The sequence below is a fragment of the Pantherophis guttatus genome, chromosome 3, assembly GCF_059756535.1.
Source record: "Pantherophis guttatus breed Tessera chromosome 3, ASM5975653v1, whole genome shotgun sequence".
NCBI classification, from domain to species: domain Eukaryota; kingdom Metazoa; phylum Chordata; class Lepidosauria; order Squamata; family Colubridae; genus Pantherophis; species Pantherophis guttatus.
In genome coordinates, this window is record NC_142065.1 from 27,652,045 (window position 1) to 27,673,018 (window position 20,974).

The following is a 20,974-nucleotide window of genomic DNA, read 5'->3' on the forward strand; positions in this document are numbered from 1 at the left end:
TTTAAGATCAGTGGTGGGATTCAAATAATTTAACAACTGGTTCTCTGCCCTAATGACCAGTTGGGTGCATGGGGCCATGGTGGGTGTGGCCAGAGGGTGTGACAGGCAGCACTTGGCCTTCTGCACCCCCCAGGGCGCAAAAACACGCCACGGAGGGGACTTGCCACCCCCCACACCCCATTTTGGGCCTAATAGGCCTCCCTGCAACCTCCTAGGAGCAAAAACGGGCCATGTGGGGAACACGCCGCACCCTCCTGCACCCTGTTTTGGGCCTAGGAGGCCTCCCTGCACTTACCTGGGAACCAAAATGGGGTGCGTGAGGACTACTGAAAGGGGCAGGGAGGGGTGGGGTGGGGCCAGACAGTAATTTAACTACTGGTTTGCCCAAACCGGCTGAATCCCACCACTGTTTAAGGTGTATTTCTACAGTCAGTATATATAAAATGTCTAAATAAATAAGAGCATGCTTACTGTTTAAAGAACCCACAAAAATCTATGGGTTTCAGTCAAATTTTATTACAGATTTTTTTACAAAACAAATAGATTACTGCAAGGAAAAAAAGCCATGGAGATGTGGAGGTGAAAATATTATGGAGTGGAAAAGAACTTTTTTCTCAATTACTGCTAATATCCAAGTTGGATCTGAATTGTCACGTTTAGGGGAAAAAAATAATAAAGGCAATGCTGCTACAACCAGGATTCTTCCACCTGATGTTCCTTGCACAAATACTGAGTGTCTATGGAGATTCTCAGCCATCCAGGTCATGGTTGTCCCAAAGGTGCTTTTTCAAGAGGCAACTGGACTTTCTGGTTTTTCTTTGAAGATGTTTCACTTCTCATCCAAGAAGCTTCTTCACCTCTTCCTTGAATCTGGTAGTGTCCTTCAACTCCCCTATCTCCGTTTAATTAATGCCACTTTCCAGTTCCATTTTCTGCTGTGGAGGCTCTCTCTTTCTTCATTCTCCCTTTTATCAGTAGGAATGACAGATTTCAACATAGCAGGAAATGAGCGAGAAGATTAAAAGTACACAGACCAGTTTAAAAATATCTGGTGTGCTGCTGTAAATGGCTCCACTGAGAGACAACTTTGTGCAATGTACGTCATTCAACAGATACACAGAGGACTTCGCCTCTAACCCAAAAATATCAGAAGGCAATATACTTACCTTCTGATTCAAATTACTTAACTATCCCTTTGCTACAGGTTGATTTAGCATAAGCAATTAGTTCTCGTTATTCAAATAATAATTATTATTCTATGTATTACAGGGCTTACATTATGGAGCTGAAGCTGGCCCTTCCTTATTCAGCTGAGGAGAGAGTTTGAAATGTATTTTTTAGCCAAGCCCTTTAGAATTTCATTGTTCTTGATTGCTGATTTTGATGCTGTAATTGGTAATTGGGATGTTGTTGTTTATATTATAATTCAGTCATATGCCTAGAACTATTGCGATTGAGTGGCATACACATTCAATAAATAAATATGGCTTTGGTAGTTGAAGCTATGTAGGGGTGGGCTTCAAAAATTTTAGCAAGGGGATCTCTGCCTGGTTGCTGGGTGGGTGTGGCCAGGGTGGGCATGACCTAGTCGGCCTCCTGCACCATGGCAGGAGGGGCGTTTTTGCCCTCTATGGGCTCTGGAGGCTTTCTTTGAGCCTCTGGGAGGGCGAAAACGGCCTTCCCAGGGAGGCCCTGTGAAGGCCGGAAACGGGCCCATTTCTGGGCTTCCTGAACTTCCAGTAGGCCCATTTTCACCCTCCCCGAGCCTCTGTGCACGCCCTGCACTTACCTGCATCCAGAACGGGTCGCGTGGTGACTCCTGGGAAGGGTGGGTGGGATGGGTGGGACCAGCCAGAAGTGAGATTTGGAAGTTCTCCAAACTACACAGAATCTTAGCTAGAGGTTATCCCAAACCCCTGCGAACCCCCAGCAGCCCACCCCTGAGGCTATGTAAAAACAATCTTATGATTCTGCTGTATATACCATGATTAGTGTGGCATAGTTGACAATAAAATGAGGCAGATGGATTTAGGTTTCAAAGCATGTTGAATTTTTCACTGCTAAAAAGTAAACAGGAATGGAGACTATTCCATTTTTTTTTTACATGTATTGAACATTTTCAGAGACTAATGAAAAAAAAATGAATTGACAATACAGGAGATGATATATTTTTTTTGCCTTTCAGATATGTTAGCGTACAGCTGCCATCATCACTTTGGATAGTGATAGTAATAATTCATTTCACTTTGGATAGTGAGATGGACAACATATAAATTTAATAAACAAATAATCATTGCCAGCCAAAGGAATTCTGATTGAAGGCTGAAGCACAAAAAACTGGGATGATTATTAGAGTCTTTCATGAAATCTTTGTATAGTATAAAGATTTGTGAATATGTCCGGTGGCTATGGGCTTCCATTTTCTACTCTAAAGAGAATAAGTGGGTGGGCATCAGATGCATGGTGTAATGAGGCTTACCATACATTTGGTTCCATTGAGCAGCCAAAGCTGGAACAATTTTTGAAAGAACATTCCATAAAAGGCCACATTTCATAAAAGTGCCAACTTTCCCTATGTAAGCCTGCTTTGTCCCAGTTTAATGGCCTGAAAACATGGTTATTTTACTTATTAATGTGCATCCTGCCAAATTGAGAGAGAGAGAGAGAGAGAGAGAGAGAGAGAGAGAGAGAGAGAGAGAGAGAGAGAGAGAGAGAGGGAGAACGAACCTGAAGGAATTCTGTTTAAGTTGCAGAAAATTACAGCGTTAGCGGCCACACATCTGTAACCACTTACCACTTTCTCACTGGAATGCAGAACTCGCAGCTTCCCAAAGCGCACGTGGAAAGGTGAACAACATAAGGAACCATCTGGTTGCCTTACCACAATCACATCAATGCAGCCTGTGAGGGTGGCTGGATTCAGACCCCTGTACAGCTCCTTCACCGTGCCAAACACAGTTTCTGCAATCTGGCCCACATAGTTCATTGTCTGAGTCTCTAGGAAGAGAAAGAATAACAAACGAAACCCTATTTAGAATAGAATATAATAGAATAGAATTTCTTATTGGTCAAGTGTGATTGGACACACAAGGAATTTGTCTTTGGTGCATATGCTCTCAGTGTACATAAGGAGAATAAAATACATTCATCACGAATAAAAAGATACAACACTTAGTGATAGTCAAGATTACTAATAAGATATCAAATCGTTCTAGGAAACAAATAAAAACAATATAATAGAAAGATACAAGCAACATGGTTATAATAATAAGTGGGAAGAGATAGATACTAGTAAGGAAGAGAAGAAGAATAGTAATACAGTCTTCGTAAATTATTTGACAGTGTTGTGGGAATTAGTTGTTACGCAGAGTGATGGCATTCGGAAAAAAACTGTCCTTGTGTCTCGTTGTTTTGGTGTGCAGTGCCCTATAGCGTCTTTTTGAGGGTAGAAGTTGAAACCATTTAAATTAAACATTAACCGTAGTCACTGAGTTAGATTGTGTCACCCGACAACAGTTTCTGAGGTTAAGAAATGGTATTCTTTCAGATATTAATGAAACACGAAATGCTCCCATCTCTCACAAATTTACAAGTTTTCAACATTATTCCACAGCAAAAAAATTCTCCAGATGCCCTGTGCCAAAGTCAACCTCAGGTTACATCTCCCACACATGGGTTTTTTTCCCCCTGTTCCACTGCTCACATCCACCCACAAGGTTCTTCTGGGCCTACTCCTTTTACCTTATCCTCTAGCCTGTTAGAGATAACAATAATTAAAATGGTAAATAAGCAATCTTAGCCAGTTGCCCTCCCCATCCTCATCTTGGCTTGGCTGCTTCCATTCATCCAGGGCAAAGGAGTCACTGTTTGAGCAAATGCAAAGATCGGAGAAGAGAAGCCATTTATCCCGTGATGGAATTCAAATTTTTTTACTACCGGTTCTGTGGGCGTGGCTTGGTGGGCGTGGAATTGCTTGGTGGGTGTAGCTTGGTTGGTGTGGTAGGGGAAGGATACTGCAAAATCTCCATTCCCACCCCATTCCAGGGGGAAGGATACTGCAAAATCCCCATTCCCTCCCCACCAGCCAGAGGTGGTATTTGCCGATTCTCCGAACTACTCAAAATTTCCGCTACCAGTTCTCCAGAACCTGTCAGAACCTGCTAAATTTCACCCCCTGCATTTCTCTTTAGTAAAGTTTTGACATGTGCAAATCTGAGACTCAAAATTATAAATATCCTGATTCCTCATGGTGAATCAGAATATGAACATTTTGTTCAGTTCATTTTCTAACTATAACCATTTGTGAGTTGCATCTTAAAATGTTGGCTTTGTCATTCTCAGTCTGTATAAATAAATATATTTTTTAAAAAATCTTTTTTAAAAAAACGGTGGTCTCATCAAAGTCAGCTTTTTTTTTCTTTCTCTAAAATTAAATTAACTAATTAAAATCAATTGATTGGAACAGCTCTGCCTTTTGGGCTGTATTTAAGCACTAAACATCTGAGAAAGAGCCTTCCTTGCTGGAACAAGATTGGTTGGACTAGAAAACCTCCAACATCCCTTCCAACCCTATTATTCTATACTCCAAGATCCTAAACAATAGAAGAGAGTATCTGTAGCTCAGGGTTTAATTGTGGAGTCCTTGGTGTCCTCTGAGCTTAATTGCTTGCTTGCAGTTACCAGATTTGGCAACATCTCTGCGCTAGAAGGGAGAGAGGTTTACCCTCTGTTTAGGTACAGTAAGATAAGGTAAGTAAAGGTAAAGGTTCCCCTCGCACATATATGCTAGTCGTTCCCGACTCTAGGGGGCGGTGCTCATCTCTGTTTCAAAGCCAAAGAGCCAGCACTGTCTGAAGACGTCTCTATGGTCATGTGGCCAGCATGACTAAATGCCAAAGGCGCATGGAACACTGTTACTTTCCCACCAAAGGTGGTCCCTATTTTCTACTTGCATTTTTACATGCTTTCGAACTGCTAGGTTGGCAGAAGCTGGGACAAGTAAAGGGAACTCACCCCATTATGCAGCACTAGGGATTCGAACAGCTGAACTGCCAACCTTTCGATCGACAAGCTCAGTGTCTTAGCCACTGAGCCACCATGTTCCTCTTAGATACGGTAGCTTGGCCTATTAATGTTGGTAGGGCTGTTGCTTCTTTGCAGTTCCATGATTAGGTTTTATTTACTATTTGTTTGTCTGAGTTGGTGCCCTTATTCTTTGATTAGAGCATTGTTTGTTTCTGTGATGCTAATCATGATGTCAATCTCTACTTATCTAGGTTTTGATTGAACTTGCCAGAAGTTCCTAGAATTTGGGGATTTAAGCTTGGTTTTGGATGTTCACATTTCCATAATTGAAACCATGGTTAAGTCTATCCAGGTGAAATTAAAGATATTTTATCATGTCTTCTGACTGTAAATTGGTGTTCATGGATGCGCTCAACCACCAACAGGCATATTTACATAGCATTCAAAACTTTGATAAGACTATAAAACAGGCATATTAGAAAACAAAAAGCAAACTAACTCCTTGCTTGGAACCAACATGCAGAAAACAGAAATTAAACACCAGGATCAGGGGTGAGTTCTACTTACCTTTACTACTGGTTCACAGCGGGGCCGCGCCTTCATGACATCGGGGACGGTAGGCGGAGCCTCCCGACGGTTTTACTACCGGTTCTATAGAACCAGTGCGAACCGGGGGCAACCCACCAACACCAGACAAACACCAGACAAACATTCCAACAGTATACAACATCCTAATCAAGGACACCAACACCAATAGGGCAAGCTACTGTACATAAACAAAGAGCAAATCCCACTCCCTTCCAGCACTGAAGATATTATGTAGTTGGTAACGAAACATCTGCAAGCAAACAGCCATGTCAGAGAGCACCAAGGACTCCACGGTTAATCCTAAACATCTAACCAGGTTTTGTTTTGTTTTTTGCCAATACTCTTCTGGACTTGTGTTTTACCCTGCACAATCCTAATTATTATAAATTTTTATTACAGATGATAAATAAAACCTGACATAAACAAATACATGACAAAGAAAAAGAGTTAGACAAATGTGTACTGTTGGCAGAACAAATTTACCTCTATGCTTTAGAAAACAAAGAGGTGGATTGGAATATATATTAAATCCACCTTAGTTTTCATTTCAATTAGCTATGGGATAAGCTTTTAACTTTGTAACAAAGGCATCAGAAATGACAAGGCATTTAGAAGGCTGCTTTACAAGAATGTATTGATATTTCTTGGCTACCAGCACGTTAGGCAAACATTCAAATGAACACTTAGTCATTGTTCTTACAGTGAAATTCAAAGCTGTCCCAGACTTATACTCCATCAAATAGATAACAATGTAGGAAGAAACCTCTTTCACTTTTACTATCTGTGGCTCTAAAGAAATCCAAACGAGAAAAGCTTTGAACTCGTGCTGACTGAGACAAGGCTGTATACCAGCATTTTTCAAACTTGGAAACTTTAATATGTATGGATTTTAACTTTCAGAATTCTCCAGCCTGCAGGGGGAATATGTGCTAAATACATTTTGAGGACAGCTAGTTTGGAAGAAAAATAGTGTGGCTTTAAAAAATACAAGAAGCAGCATTAATAACCTGACTATTTTGATAACATTGCAGAGTGCAAAATTCAGCAGCACCAGCAGTTCCTGGGGCCCATGCAACACCACTGTTCTGCAATTGGCCCATCCTACTAGTACTAGCAGAGGAGGCATGCTGCAGGCCCCATTGGCCAGGATATTCTGGCTGGTGGGGTCCAGAAGAAGAGCCTTCTCTGCCATCACTCCTGCCCTTTGGAACATCTTGCCCCCACTCACTCCCCAGAATGAAATTGACTTAAACCAGTGGTGGGATTCAACCGGTGTAACAACAATGGGTTCACTGATATAGGTCAGTTTAGCCCAGGGGCAGGCAGGCAGGCAGACCCGGCTGATTGTTGGAGTGAACCGGTTTGCTCTCAGCTGATCATTGGAGCTAATGGTTCGCCTGAACTGGTCTGAACTGGCTGAATCCACCTCTGACTTAAACCCTCCTGACCTTCTGGCAAGAGCTTAAAGACCTGGTTCTGCCACTTGGCTTGGGGCTCCAAAGGAGGAGCTTCATATTGGAAGTGGTCAATAGATTAGTGACAGATCCCACCTCCCTCCTACTCTTTTAGCTAGGGCTGTGTATTAGATTGGATGTTTCCGGCCTCCGGAGGGCATTCAGGGGAGATGGGAAGGCCGTTTTCGCCCTCCCCAGGCTCCTAGAAAGGCTCTGGAGCCTGGTGAGGGTGAAAAATGGGCCCATTGTGCCATCGCATGCCAAAAGCAGGGGGAGTGCAGGGGTGTCATGTGCAAGGGAGTGGGACGCATAGAATTATGGGTGTGGGCACGTGTGCGCACGACACCACCACCCCCGCGCTCCCCCCGATTTTGGCACACGATAGCAAAAAGGTTAGCCATCACTGTCCTAGATCAACTATGGACAATCAGCTTCAGAGGCTCCAGTTTATCACTTCCCAGAATTGCTATGGCTGGAAGAATTCTGTACTTGCTCTCACCATCTGTTGCTGAAGATAGGTTGACTGATTATGTGCATCAAGCTGGTGCTGATTTTAACCACATAGATACAGCTTCTCCAGGATGAGCTTCCTCCCAAAGTGGCACTTCACATCTTCAATGGTGTACTTCTGGCTGCAATAACTGAGTCCAGGCACCTTGCTGCTAGCCATCTTGTCTTCTACCTTTCGCAGCATTATGGACAAGAATATGGTCTTCGCAATATATTTCTAAAATATGGCAATTTGACCCTGGTCATTTGTGCCTTGAATGAAACCTCTGTATTGATTTGTTTTTCGATCCATTTGTTTGCTGTCTTAGGTACCCATATTATGCTCAGGAGTTTTCTCCAACCGCAAAGTTCAAAGACATTAAAACTACTTGAAAATCGATCTTCCTTTTCTGTACAGGGAAGGGACAACCACTGTCTGCATGATTCTGATGTTTGTAGATATATGCTAGATAAGTGGCAGCTTCCAAATATCTTTTCCAAGGCTTGCATTGCTTCCATACCAAATACTGCTATTTCTTGACTGCTAGTTCTTTTATCCTTGACAGTTAATCCTAAAAGGCAAAGGCTATCCTACTACTTCAGTGTCTTAATAGTCATTTCTTAGGCTGGTTGCTGAATGTGTTGCCATTTTATCAATTTTGTCAACTGTGCTCCTTAACAGTACTTAGCCCTTACAGATTATTTGCATTTTCACCTTTCAGAGTAATGTTTGTTTGGTTGGTTATTTATTAAATGTATTGGCCACCCATCTTACCATGGGGGGGGGACCTCTGAGTGGCTTACAATATTAAAAAAATAAAACTATATAGGTAAAATGCTACAAAAATACAGAAATACAAATTTTGCTGACTTTTGGCAGGACCAGAAGGCTGTTTCCCTACTTCCAGTGGATCCAGAAGGCCTGAAAATAAGCTGAGCTCACGTGCCCACCGTTATGGCTCCACGTGCCACCTGTGGCATGCGTGCCATAGGTTCACCATCACGGATCTAGAATATCAGCATACAGTACCTCCTATATCTCTCAACATAATCATGTGAATTGTCCAGCTCTTTTCTACTCCTATTCCACCTTCAAGTCCAGGCATGTAGTTTTCTACTCCCCCCCAAAAAAATCAAACATGCATGTGTGGTTCTAATGTAGTAAGAGTTAAGCTGCTGGACTGGAATTTTGTAGAACCTTAAGTCATGAAAGCTCAAAGAGACTTTGGGCCAGTCAATATCTATCAGCCTGATCTACTACACAGGGCTGTTGGAGAGATAAAACTGGAAGAGGGAATGCTGTTGAGACATCTGATCTTCTAGAGCAGGGGTGTCAAACTCAAGGCCCGCGGGCTGGATCTTATTAGATTCTAGATCTTATTAGAGCTTAGATCTGGCCCGTGGGGCCCCCCTGGAAACTGCGGACCAGCCAGCAGTGCCTCTGCCAGCAAAAACGGAGCTCAGGAGAGCTGCATGCGGCCCTCCCAGGCTCCGTTTTCACTGGCAGAGGGCTGCAGGACATTGAGCTGGCCACACTCACCCCAGCCATGCCCACTTGCTCTCCCCCCAGGTCAAACACAGCCCTTAATGAAATCGAGTTTGATACCTCTGTTCTAGAGGAAACGCTAATGCAAATCTAATATATAAATATTTTTTTCTTTTGTGAGAAGATAGATGTAGTTAAGTACCTTTAGTCTGAGGAGATGATGAAGCAATGGCAGGAATAGAAATCAATACAAATATAACCATTACAAAGGAAAACTGATGCAAAACAAAACCACTGCCAATTAATAGGAAAAGAACATGATAAACAACCAACTTGTAATTAATGGTCCATAATAGCAACTTAATAGTGAAGTTTTTGAATACACTTCTTGAAAACAGCTCATCTGTCTGGAACCTACACTGCATATCGGACATTAATACAATTGAACGTGTCCAGAAATATTTCACAAGAAGAGTCCTCCACTCCTCCACTCGCAACAAAATACCTTATGCCACCAGACTTGAAATTTTGGGCAGGGAAAATTTAGAACTACGCCGCCTTCGGTATGACCTAAGCATAGTTCATAAAATCATCTGCTACAATGTCCTACCTGTCAATGACTACTTCAGCTTCAACCACAACAATACATGAGCACACAATAGATACAAACTTAAAGTGAACCACTCCAAACTCGATTGCAGAAAATATGACTTCAGCAACAGAGTGGTCAATGCCTGGAATGCACTACCTGACTCTGTGGTTTCATCCCAAAACCCCCAAAATTTTAACCTTAGACTGGCTACTGTTGACCTCACCCCATTCCTAAGGGGTCTGTAAGGGGCGTGCATAAGAGCACCAGTGTGCCTACTGTCCCTGTCCAAATGTTCCCTTTAATTGTATTTATTTTATATATTCAGTTCATGCTTATACTTATATATATTACCTAATACATACTCGACAAATAAATAAATAAATAAAAGAGTAGGGAATCAGGGAGGCTGATCATTCTGATGAGTAACAGAGCAGCATCCAATTATAAAAAACTATCAGTGAGAATAAAACATGGCTTTATGCTCTTCCCATTCCATTCATCTGTTTATTTGTTTTACCAAGAGGTGGTGAATAGTGGTGTGGTATTGTGTCACTCTACTGTTTCTATCTATAGTCTCAACAGCCTCAGCATAAGTGACTGATGGATTGGGAGGAAGAGAAGTACAGCTAGATCACATCAGACTGGGAGAGGCTGTTTTAAAGGAAGTGGAAGAGTCAGTTTAAAGATATTATTATTATTATTATTATTTTAATGACACAACAGCCTTCTTCATTTAAATCTGGATCTTGGTCTCCCAGCAAAGCAAATAAATTTGCCTTACCAAAAGTAAAACACTCGACCTAGTTTAATACAAAATAAAGACAGTCCAAATCAATGGTATTTTTTAAGAATTAATGCTCAGTAAAATTATCTAAAGCATTTCTAATTTGTGTCAATCCATTCACTATTTAACAATTTGGTGGTTAAACATTTTATAAGATTCCCATTTTGAAGGAGGCTTGGCTTGTTTTATGACTCCTTGTTCAGTGTGTATTTGAATTCTGTTTTTTGCTTTATTGATAGCATTTTTGTTGTTTTACTTGATTGCTTTTAACTGCTCAGAGTTTGTATATAAAATAGGCAGCCACATCAATTTTCTAAAATTAAAATCTTTTCTAGTTGGCCTTCAGGTAACTCCTAATATAACAGCATTAATAAGGAAGCAATATCTCAAGATTCAACTCCATCCTGTACCATTTTTATTATGGAAAATAACCACAGATATTTCGCAATATCCTGTGTGTTAACTAGTTTGCAATTGTCAGTTGCACGTTGATTATGAAATACAGGATGTGATCTAAGGACATTCTAACATTATCCCATAATATTTTAAAATATCACCAATACGTCATGTATAAAAGAGAGTGGCCCAAACAAGGAATGTTGCAGATTCCAAAATCAAACTGCATTAAACTGATCAGCCTTTCATCATGTTCAGTAGCTACTGCCAAACTGTGCTTAACACACAAACACAGAGACAAAACCAATTGGCTTCCATTTCCAAGAAATTCCGTGATGGAAGTTTCCCCAATTTCATTAAATATTGTAACTAGAAAAGTTTAGCAGAAAAGTTTACAGGTAATCTCCGGGTTATGAAGTGTTCCCTTAGCCAACGTTCGAAGTTATGTGATAAGCGCTCCCTAGAGTTTGCAAACAAGGCCCGAAACTATGAATCTAGCAGCACCACAGCAGTTGTTCGCCCTTAGGAACAACTGCCGAGGCTCTGCAACATTAGTCCTGCACATTGCCAGCCAAAATGGAGCTTCTGAGGGGCTGATCCACCCCTCAGAAGCCTCGTTTGGGCGTCCAGAGACCTCCCCCGGCCCATTGCTGGCAGAAATGGAACTTCCAGGAACCAGATCCGGCACTCCGAGGCTCCGTTCGGCCCTCCACAGGCCTCCCACGGCCCATTGCAGGCCAAAATGGAGCTTCCAGGGGTCAGATCTTGAGGACTGCCTGTATATTTGATTAGTTCTTGAATAGGAGACACCCCCACCCCCAGGAAATTCATAAGTTCTAGAGAAATTGGAAAAACATCCCTAAGAGGAGCAATGGCCAATCTTTTGCATGGTTGCTGCCAAAAAAAGCAACAAGGATGCATCTATATAGCTACTAGGTGGACACAACTTGAAGGAGATGTTTAGCTACAGTGACATGTAGACTAACTTGTATAACTATATAAAGAGAGATGTATTATAGCATCAAGACACCTCATTTATAATGGAACTAGACACTTAAAAAATTGGAGAATACATAATACCTTAAAATGCAATACATATACACACTGGAAAGGTTAGGAAATGCTTGCAGGCCTACAGGGACAAGTAGGCATCCATTGTACAATAACACAAAGCTTTGACTGTTGTGGATCATAGTCAAAAGTTAAATATTTCTTCACACACAGTATGACCAGGGCAGCTTACCTTCTTCCACAGAGAGAAACCTGCCTTCACCATGCAATGAATGACTGATTTTATCCTCCAGAGTCTGGGACCTGATATGCTTATGAGTCTTAATATTTCAGAAAGACCATGATTCCCCCTCCAGAATTCAATGGAGAAAGAAGCTCCAAATCTTTGGTTTTTATATCCCATGAGCCAAAGATGAAAGTGAAAAATTTGGATAATGACAACTTCAGAGAACACATAGGTCAGAGTGCAGATGAGACCATTGAAACAGTAAAGGAATTCATCTTCCTGAGTTCTAAAATGGACCAATGTAATGACTGCAGCCCTGAGATCCCAAGACGTATAGCGCAGCGGTGGGTTTCAGCAGGTACTGACCAGTTCTGGAGAACCAGTAGCAGAAATTTTGAATAGTTTGGAGTACCTCTGACTGGCCCTGCCCCCATCTATTCTCTGCCTCCCGAGTCCCAGCTGATCGGGAGGAAATGGGGATTTTGCAGTAACCTTCTCCTTGAGTGGGGAGGGAATGGAGATTTTACAGTATCCTTCCCCTGCCACACCCACCAAGCTAAGCCATGCCCACCATGCCACGCCACGCCCAGAAAGCCAAACCCACAGAACCGGTAGTAAAAATTTTTGAAACCCATCACTGGTATAGCGCTTGGAAGAATTGCAATGTCCATTATGAATAACATCTGGAAGAGTAAAGACATTAGCCTCACAACCAAGTGCAGATTAGTTAATGCAATAATTTTTCCAATTGCTACTTATGGCTGCAAATCTTGGACTCTGAAAAAGGCAGATAGGAGAAAGATGGACACCTTTGAACTATAGTTCTGGAAGCCACTATTACACATCCCATGGACTGCAAAACTAACAAAAGTCCTAGACCAGTGTTGGTGAACCTTTTCGGCACCAAGTGCTGAAATGGGAGCACGCTCACATGCGTGCCCGGAAAACAGAAGAGCAGCTGCCTGGTGCGCATGCACGCACTGAGAAGATGATATTCCGGTTTCTGACATGCACATGCACACCAGCCACCTGGTCTTCCATACACATGTGAAGACCAGCTGGCTAGTGTGCATGTGTGTGTGCCAGAAACCGGAAGATTATCTTCCCGGTGTGTGCATGTGTACTGGGCGGTTGCTCTTCTGGTTTCTGGTGCTCCCACATGCGTGAAGACCAGCTGGCCGGCATACTGGAACCCAGAAGAGCAACAGGTGACAGTTCGTGTGTCTGGAGAGATGGCTCTGCATGCCATTTCCGGCACGCGTACCATAGGTTCGCCATAACTGTCCTAGACCAAACCTCACCAAAAATATCACTTGAAGCCAAGATCACCAAATGGAGGCCGTCATACTTTGGTCATGTCATGAGAACTGACTCACTCGAAAAGTCAATCATGCTGGGAATGATCAATGGAAAAAGGAGAAGGGGCCGCCCTAGTAGCCACTGGCTGGACATTATAAAGAATGACACTGGCAGATCTGAAGAGACAGTGTGAGACAGAAGGGCATGGAGTGTGCTTATCCATAGAGGGGCAGAGGCTGAATGGCTGATGATGACAAATATCAATTAAAAAAAAACACACATTGCTCCTGAAAGGGTCTATAAACAACAGTGTCTTCATCTTCTCCATGCACAGAGCCATGAGGTCATGAGACAGAGCCTTTTCTTCATAGTAACCTGCTGAGCTGAGCATTCTCCTCTATGTAATTGGCAGTTCTGCAGCCAAGCTCATAGCACAGAAGTTATCAGAGGCTACAATTCTCCTTTCTGCATTACTAAGCAGCCATAGTGTTTAATAGTTTCAAAAGAGACCTGTAAATAGTGTACATGCAAGCAGCAGTTCTGAGTTTTTCCATCATGTTTTCCTCCATGTTGAACATAGGAGAGACTATGTATGAGAGAGACCATGACTATGTATCTGCAGCAAAATGTAGCAAAACAGACATGCTTCTCCCAGTTTGAATTAAGCTGCTTTAAAAAGATAAAACTGTTGTAGAAAAGATAAAACCTATGGATAGTTGATAGATTTCCCCAGACCGGAAAAAATTTAAGATGATGTTCAGATTTCAGGATACCTCATTAAAAGTTAAAAAGAGTAGATCATTCTCCAAAAAGACTAACTGAAATGTAAAGCATGAAGAGGACATATAAATGAATGAAAAGTTTAGCTTTCGTTGCTATACTGAATAGGAGGTGAAAGGATGGGACGATAGCAGATTCCAGTGGAATGAGTAGAGAAAGCTATCTTAAACTACAGTATTTTATGGTTTATATGTCATGATAGCATAGTAATTCTTCCCTTATTAAGCTTTCGGATGAAGTAAATTTCCAGTTTGCTCAAGCTATGAGATCATATCATATTAATGCATTATCCATTTCAGAATTATGAAGCTTAACTGGACTTTAGAATCTTTCCCAGTTATCAAAGTTCAACTGTGAAAGTATCAAAAGAAGTCCAATATTTGAATTGCAAAAAATAGGTGAATATATTTACATTTGAAACAATGGTGAAATCTGAACCAGTTTACTACTGGTTCGCTAGCCGTGCACGCGCCAAATGCATGCACGTATGTGTGTACCAAATACGAGCTGCGCACATGTGCAGGGCACACCAAAGGAAGGCTTGGGAAGGTAAGTAGAGCAGTGCGTAGCGGGGTGATCAGCTGTGGTGCGCATGGAAACCTTTTAAAAAACTTTTTAAAAGGATTTTTTATTACCGGCTCGGGCGAATAGATAGTAAAACATGCTTTAAAAAAGTTTTTTAAAAAAGGTTCTGACGATTACATGGCACAGCTGTGATCATCGGAGCCTCTTTTTTTAGTTTTTTTAAAGCATTTTTTTACTATTTATTTGCCCAAGCCAGTAGTAAAAGAATGCTTTTAAAAGGTAAAAAAAAAAAGGCTCCAACAATCAAAGCTGTGCTGCGCGATCATTGGAACCTTTTTTTTACCTTTTAAAAGGTAAAAAAAAATACTTTTACGATTGCGCGACACAGTTGTGATTGTCAGAGCCTTTTTTTTACTTTTTAAAAGCATTTTTTACTACCTATTCACCCGAGCCGGTAGTAAAAAAATGCTAAAAAAGTAAAAAAAAAAAAAGTTCTCACAATTGTGTGTCGCTCAGCTGATCGTTGAAACTTTTTTTTTTTTTACATTTTTTAATACTGGTTTGGGCAAAGTGGCTGAACCAGTAGCATTTCACCCCTGATTTGAAAGGAGAAATGTTTTCGACAAAGCTCTCTCTCTCTCTCTCTCTCTCTCCCTCTCTCCCTCTCTCTCTCTCTCTCTCTCTCTCTCCCCCCACTCTCTCCCCCGACCTCCGCCCCTCTCTCGTTTCTTTTTTAAAGATTAAAGCAGCTATTGTAAATGGCCCCCTCCTCAACAAAGCACACACCTGCAGAAATATTTCAACATAAAAATCCTCATATATTCAGCAATGACAGTCCTTTAAGGACATTTCTTTACAAAAATTGTTACTATCTTCATCAACAAAGGAAAGCAACTTATTTCCTATACAAGAAATTTAAAAAATCATGAAGTATCGCGACCTGGCCATCGAAACTACGCGATTATGGATGAAACATGTAACAGTGATACCCATTGTCATCGGGGAACTTGGTACCATGTCCAAGAATTTTATAAGATACATCAGCAAATTGAAGCTTCCTGCAATAACACCAGGGGAACTGCAAAAAACTGCGCTACTCGGAACATCACATATTTTAAGAAGATACTTGGTTGATACCTAGGCAGCAACCCATATCAACCATTAGCGCCAGTCAATCATATTTGTGACACATTTTTAAATATTCAGTTGAGTTTCATGTTTAATGAATAAAAGAGATTATTATAATATCTGTGAGATACAAAGCATATTTTTCCTATGAAAGAAATACTTGGAAAATGGAATATATTTCATCAAATACCTTGGTTAGCAATTACATGCATGTTTCCACCACTTGCATTCTCAGGCTTTTTTCAGCCAAATCACGAGGGTATAGCTTGCCTTTCTTCACCCAAGAAAGGATATTCCTTACCACTGGGGAAACCTTTTTGGATGATGGATAAGATACATATCATACTGAATGTTGGAGGCCGTATGTAATATGGGGAAGATGGATGCATTTATCAAAGCAAAGCATTATTTCTCCTCTACTGCTAATCTACTCTCCCATCTTACCCAGTTACTTAAGATTGAAAAGTGGGAGCAGCTGGAAAGCGAAAGATAATGAGTTGAAACTGACATTAATATTGTATGGGGAAAGATAACCCGCAAAAAGACAAAAGAGACTTGGCAGGAAAGATAATTCAGCGAGGTTTAGATATCAAAGCACAAATGAATTTTCTCCCAAAACTATTTAACAGTCCAGGATGTATAACTAAGAAAGGAGTAAGAGCAACAAATCCATTTCATTGGATACTATTTAAATTTCTGTAATAATTACATATATACTAAGGCAGAAAAATAAATTAAAAAACAGAGATTAGCAGGACTCAGTGAAACGAGAGTCTGTTATTTTATTACAACCTATCCTGTCAGGAAAAACAACATAGCTATAATCTCACCATCTCACTTCATCATCACAACCACTGGATAAAGTTGAAAAATAGAGGGCCAAGATCCCAAATCTTTGGGTCAGTCACTAATTTGGAGACCTCACAGTGAAAGATGGAAGAAGGGTAGCCAGCTGCTGCTTCTTGTAATGCATGGTGAACAGAGGGATGCAAGCTTTGTCAGGCCAAGAATTATACATGACTTTTAAGTAGAATGAGGAAAGAAAAAAAGCCCAAATTTTGTTTGGGTGTAAGCTACAAATTAAAACTGATTTCATCTAAATTTAAATAGCATTACATTCAATATATTAGAACTCTTCTACATGGATTTAATATTTTCCCTTTTTATTATATTAAAACAAACTCATTAGGACACCTGGAGAGACTCAGGTTTTACCAGCTTGATATATACAAATAAGCAGTAATTGTATTATTGGGGAAATTCATTAGTCATATCTGTTTCTTCTACAGTGAAGCATGGTCTTCCATAATAAATTGTAAAATACCTCATGCTTCATTGAATTGTATTGTACCATAAATTTTGTAAGAGAAGGCTAACAAGGTAGCACTTGCTCACATATATTGAATACCAGCAAATAAAAGAATGCACAAGCTGCACTATTTTTACAACCCAACTTAGACAATACAGTGAAATATTTTCTCTTTAAAACAAGTCTTGCTGCTCAGCTAATGCACCTCACTAAAAGATTCCTCTGTTTCCAAAGCAATCACTAGCGATGTAAATTTTAAAAAAGGCAGTAACACTCCCCAATTGCTACCAAATGATACAGGTATTAAAATGGTTTTACAGTTTAGTAACTCACTCCCAGTATTTGCCATTCAGCTCGTCTTACCTGGAGTAGTTAACCCAACCTCAGCAATTTGTGGACTTTGAAAGAAGCATGAGATTGAATTCAACAGGTAACTAAGTACAGATACTGCTCCACCCACTCCAGCCCGATGCTTCCTGTTTTCCTCATACCTGAGCAGGTGGGAGGAGTCTATACTGCAAGCATCACTAGCGTGTTGCAATCAGAGCTTCAGGAATAGTCAGAAACCTACTCAGGCTTTCTTTCATTATAAACCTATCTGACTGCATACTTGCTGTCACTTTAATTCACTTTATTCTGCTCGTTTCATGCATAAGGTAATGAGACCTGAATTGGAAGGAAGGGGTTCCATATTGTTCAAATGACTATTGATCGGTAATGGGTTTAGCAATGCAGTTTCAAGAAACAGGGTTTTTCTAACTAAATAAAAAGTAAGCAGCTTAAAATTTTCATCAGTGATAGAAAATAGGCTTTCAGCCATTAGATGGCCTTGAAAATTGCTTTTGGCAAAAAAAATTGTGCAATTTGTTCAGATTTACTTTTAAAAACAAGTCTCCCTTGAATTCAGTGGGACTAGCTTCCTTATAAACAGGACAGGATTGTTGCCAAAGTATTGAGGAAAAAACTTTAAATCTTTGGGAATCATATTGTGTATGACACATTTGTATGTGGGGGAATGAAAGAATCATGTTTGTGTAGTATTAAAAATGAAAATTATAGTTTTTATCTTTGGAACTTTTACAGCTGTAAAAAGCATTGTACTGAACCAGAAACCTTGACTTAAAAGCAGAAATGGATGGGATGGCATTGGGATATGGCCTTCACCACATCTGTTTAGTCTAGATTAGTGTTTCTCAACCTTGAGATCTTTAAGGCATCTGGGTTTCAACTCCCAGAATTCTCCAGCCAGTATTGAGGGAATGGAATTTCTGGGAGTTGAAGTCTAGACATCTTAAATTTTCCAAGGTTGAGAAACTTTGGTTTAAATTCAAAATACCAATATTCCCTGACTCCATGCTAGAAGATAAACTCTCCCAGCAGTGTCATTAATATTAATATTAAATAAGACGGATAAGTGTTGAGTCTGAGACACACCACAACATAAGCACCAAGTACAACCCTCACACATGCCCTAACTGGAACTGTCCCTTCAAGGAGGAGAGAACCCTTGCAAAACACTGCTTCTCACTCCTGATCCTTGGACACAGTTGAGTAGGATATGTTGTGTTGATCCATATAGGATAAAAGCTTCCATATATATTCATAGAGAAGCTGAGAATGTTAGATGCCACAATGCACCTAATAGCAATAGCACTTATATACCGCTTCATAGTGCTTTTACAGCCCTCTCTAAGCGGTTTACAGAGTCAGCATATTGCCCCCAACAATCTGGGTCCTCATTTTACCCACCTCGGAAGGATGGAAGGCTGAGTCAACCTTGAGCCAGTGAGATTTGAACTGCTGAACTGCAGCTAGCAGTCAGTGAAGTAGCCTGCAGTACTGCACTCTAACCACTGTGCCACCTAAACAGCCTATCCATGAATATATACTTTTTAAAGTACCGTGTTTCCCATATATACTTGTGGATCAGCTCATCCGCTGAAAAGCAGACCAAAATGTGAGTTAGTTTATCTGCGGGTGCACATTTTTCATATTATTTTGCAGGAATCTCCAAACTTGGCAACTTTAAGACTTGTGGACTTCAACTTCCAGAATTCCTAAGCCAGCATGGGGTCAGTATTATTTGGGCAGGTTTCTCACTTCTGAGTATGGGTGTGTAGTAGACTTATTCCTCTAAATATGGTGATCATACTAGTTGGACTCAATGATGCCATGCCCAACACCTTGAATTTAAAGTTTTATTTATTTTTCAATGTAACATACCATATAATTTGGCAATTTTTTCCCAATATACCATGTACCACATTGTATATAGAAGACAGAGCTTCATCATGGCTGCCATCCTGACTTCTTTGACTATCTCCTGTGAAGCATAATAAATAATAAATTCTTGAATTTTAAAATAAATAGATGCCTTTAAAGGATTGCACATTCATTTTGGTCATGTTTATTCAAAAGCAAGCACGGTTTACTCAATGAAATGCCTCTCTCCTTTAAACATTTTTATTCACATAAAATGGCTCTGCAGCTAGAATGATTTGCAAGCTGTAGAGCAGTGTTTCTCAGTCTTGGCAACTTTAAGATGTGTGAACTTCAACTCCCAGAATTCCTCAGCCAGCATTGCATTCTGGGAATTGACGTCCATGCAACTTAAAGTTGCTGAAGTTGAGAAACATTACTATAAAGGGAAAAAAGCATATCTGGGTATTTTATTGCTCTTTCCTAGTCCCTATCCATTACTCACTTGTATTTTGTACCTTTAATATGTTGAAAATTCTGTTTCTTCCAACAGATTTTCTTGCAGTGAGGAAAACAAAATCTGGGTGTAGCAGAAGCAAAATACAGCTTGACTACCAATGTATCTTGCTGGGGTCTGGACACTTTATAAAGTTCTACAATGCAGTGATAGTCTGCCATGAACTATGAGGAGGGTGGATGGAAGGAGGGGTTGCTTGGGGGAAAGCGAAAGTTACTGCTGCTTGGGGAAAGCGAGAGGAACTACTGTATAACCCTTCCCCTCCCAGACGCTGCTTGCTGTACCAAGGTCATTCTGGGAGAAGAACACAGCTGCATATCAACCTATGCCCTACGTATCCATTCTCAAAACATCTTGCTTGAACATGGTTGCGGGGGCAGTGATGGGAGGCAGCTAAGAGAGAGAAAAGTTGAATTTAGGGATTTTGGTGTGCGATTCTCAATTCTGGCTGTGCACTATTGCAATGCATTTGACTTCTAATAAAACTATATCTTTCTCAACAAGGATTGTTTCTCTTTAGAGGTTTAAGTTGCAGCAATCAAAAGCAGCTGCTGTTGCTGCTAAATATTTAGCCCCCAAAGAGAAAGGATTTCACCACAAGATGGCAATCACTCATCTGTATTTAGTTCCTTGGCTCCCTTTGTTAATCCTATTCGTTCTAGGTTCTCTATCTCCATGCTCAGATAAATGGATTCAATATAAAACAAATATGCTGCGGACAGACACAGGGTGAGTTCATGCTACGCCATAATATGACTTGTTTGTGGCTTAGCATTTGTGTGATCTTAACTAGTGATCATATTTTTTGCATATTGGCTGGATCTTTACCACCTTATAAATCAAACAGAAAAATATTAAGAGTGTATTCATAGAACAAGTTAATATTGTAACAGCTTAACCATGGTTTATTGAATAAAATCAGATTAACTAAGTCTAAACTTCAAGCTATGTTTTACAAACCATACTGCATTTGAAGGGCAATAGACAAAATGTAGACTTTTTATAACTTTTAGAATAATGGTGCTAATTATATGAGGAATGTAACTCATTCCCCCAAAAAACATTTATACACTGAATTAATTTTCAAATTTGTCCCTCATAAGGATGTCCCTATTCCATTAGTTAAATGGGAAGTAACTGTGAAATGAATAATACAATTTAAAAAT

General features: G+C 40.5%; 1 protein-coding gene across 4 annotated transcripts in view; it reads right to left on the reverse strand.

Annotated features, from left to right (window-relative positions):
- The window catches only part of LPIN3 (lipin 3), a 65,593-nt gene that overhangs the window by 32,446 nt on the left and 12,173 nt on the right, over nucleotides 1-20,974 (reverse strand). For 2 of the 4 annotated variants that reach the window (XM_034413917.3, XM_087889172.1), the window contains exon 2: nucleotides 2,795-2,997. In XM_034413917.3, the coding sequence (XP_034269808.2) occupies nucleotides 2,795-2,986 (192 nt within the window). In that variant the 5' untranslated portion in view covers nucleotides 2,987-2,997. Of the gene's footprint in view, nucleotides 1-2,794; nucleotides 2,998-17,455; nucleotides 17,574-20,974 lie in introns of those variants that run through there. The other 2 variants (XM_034413916.2, XM_087889171.1) reach the window with 2 other exon arrangements.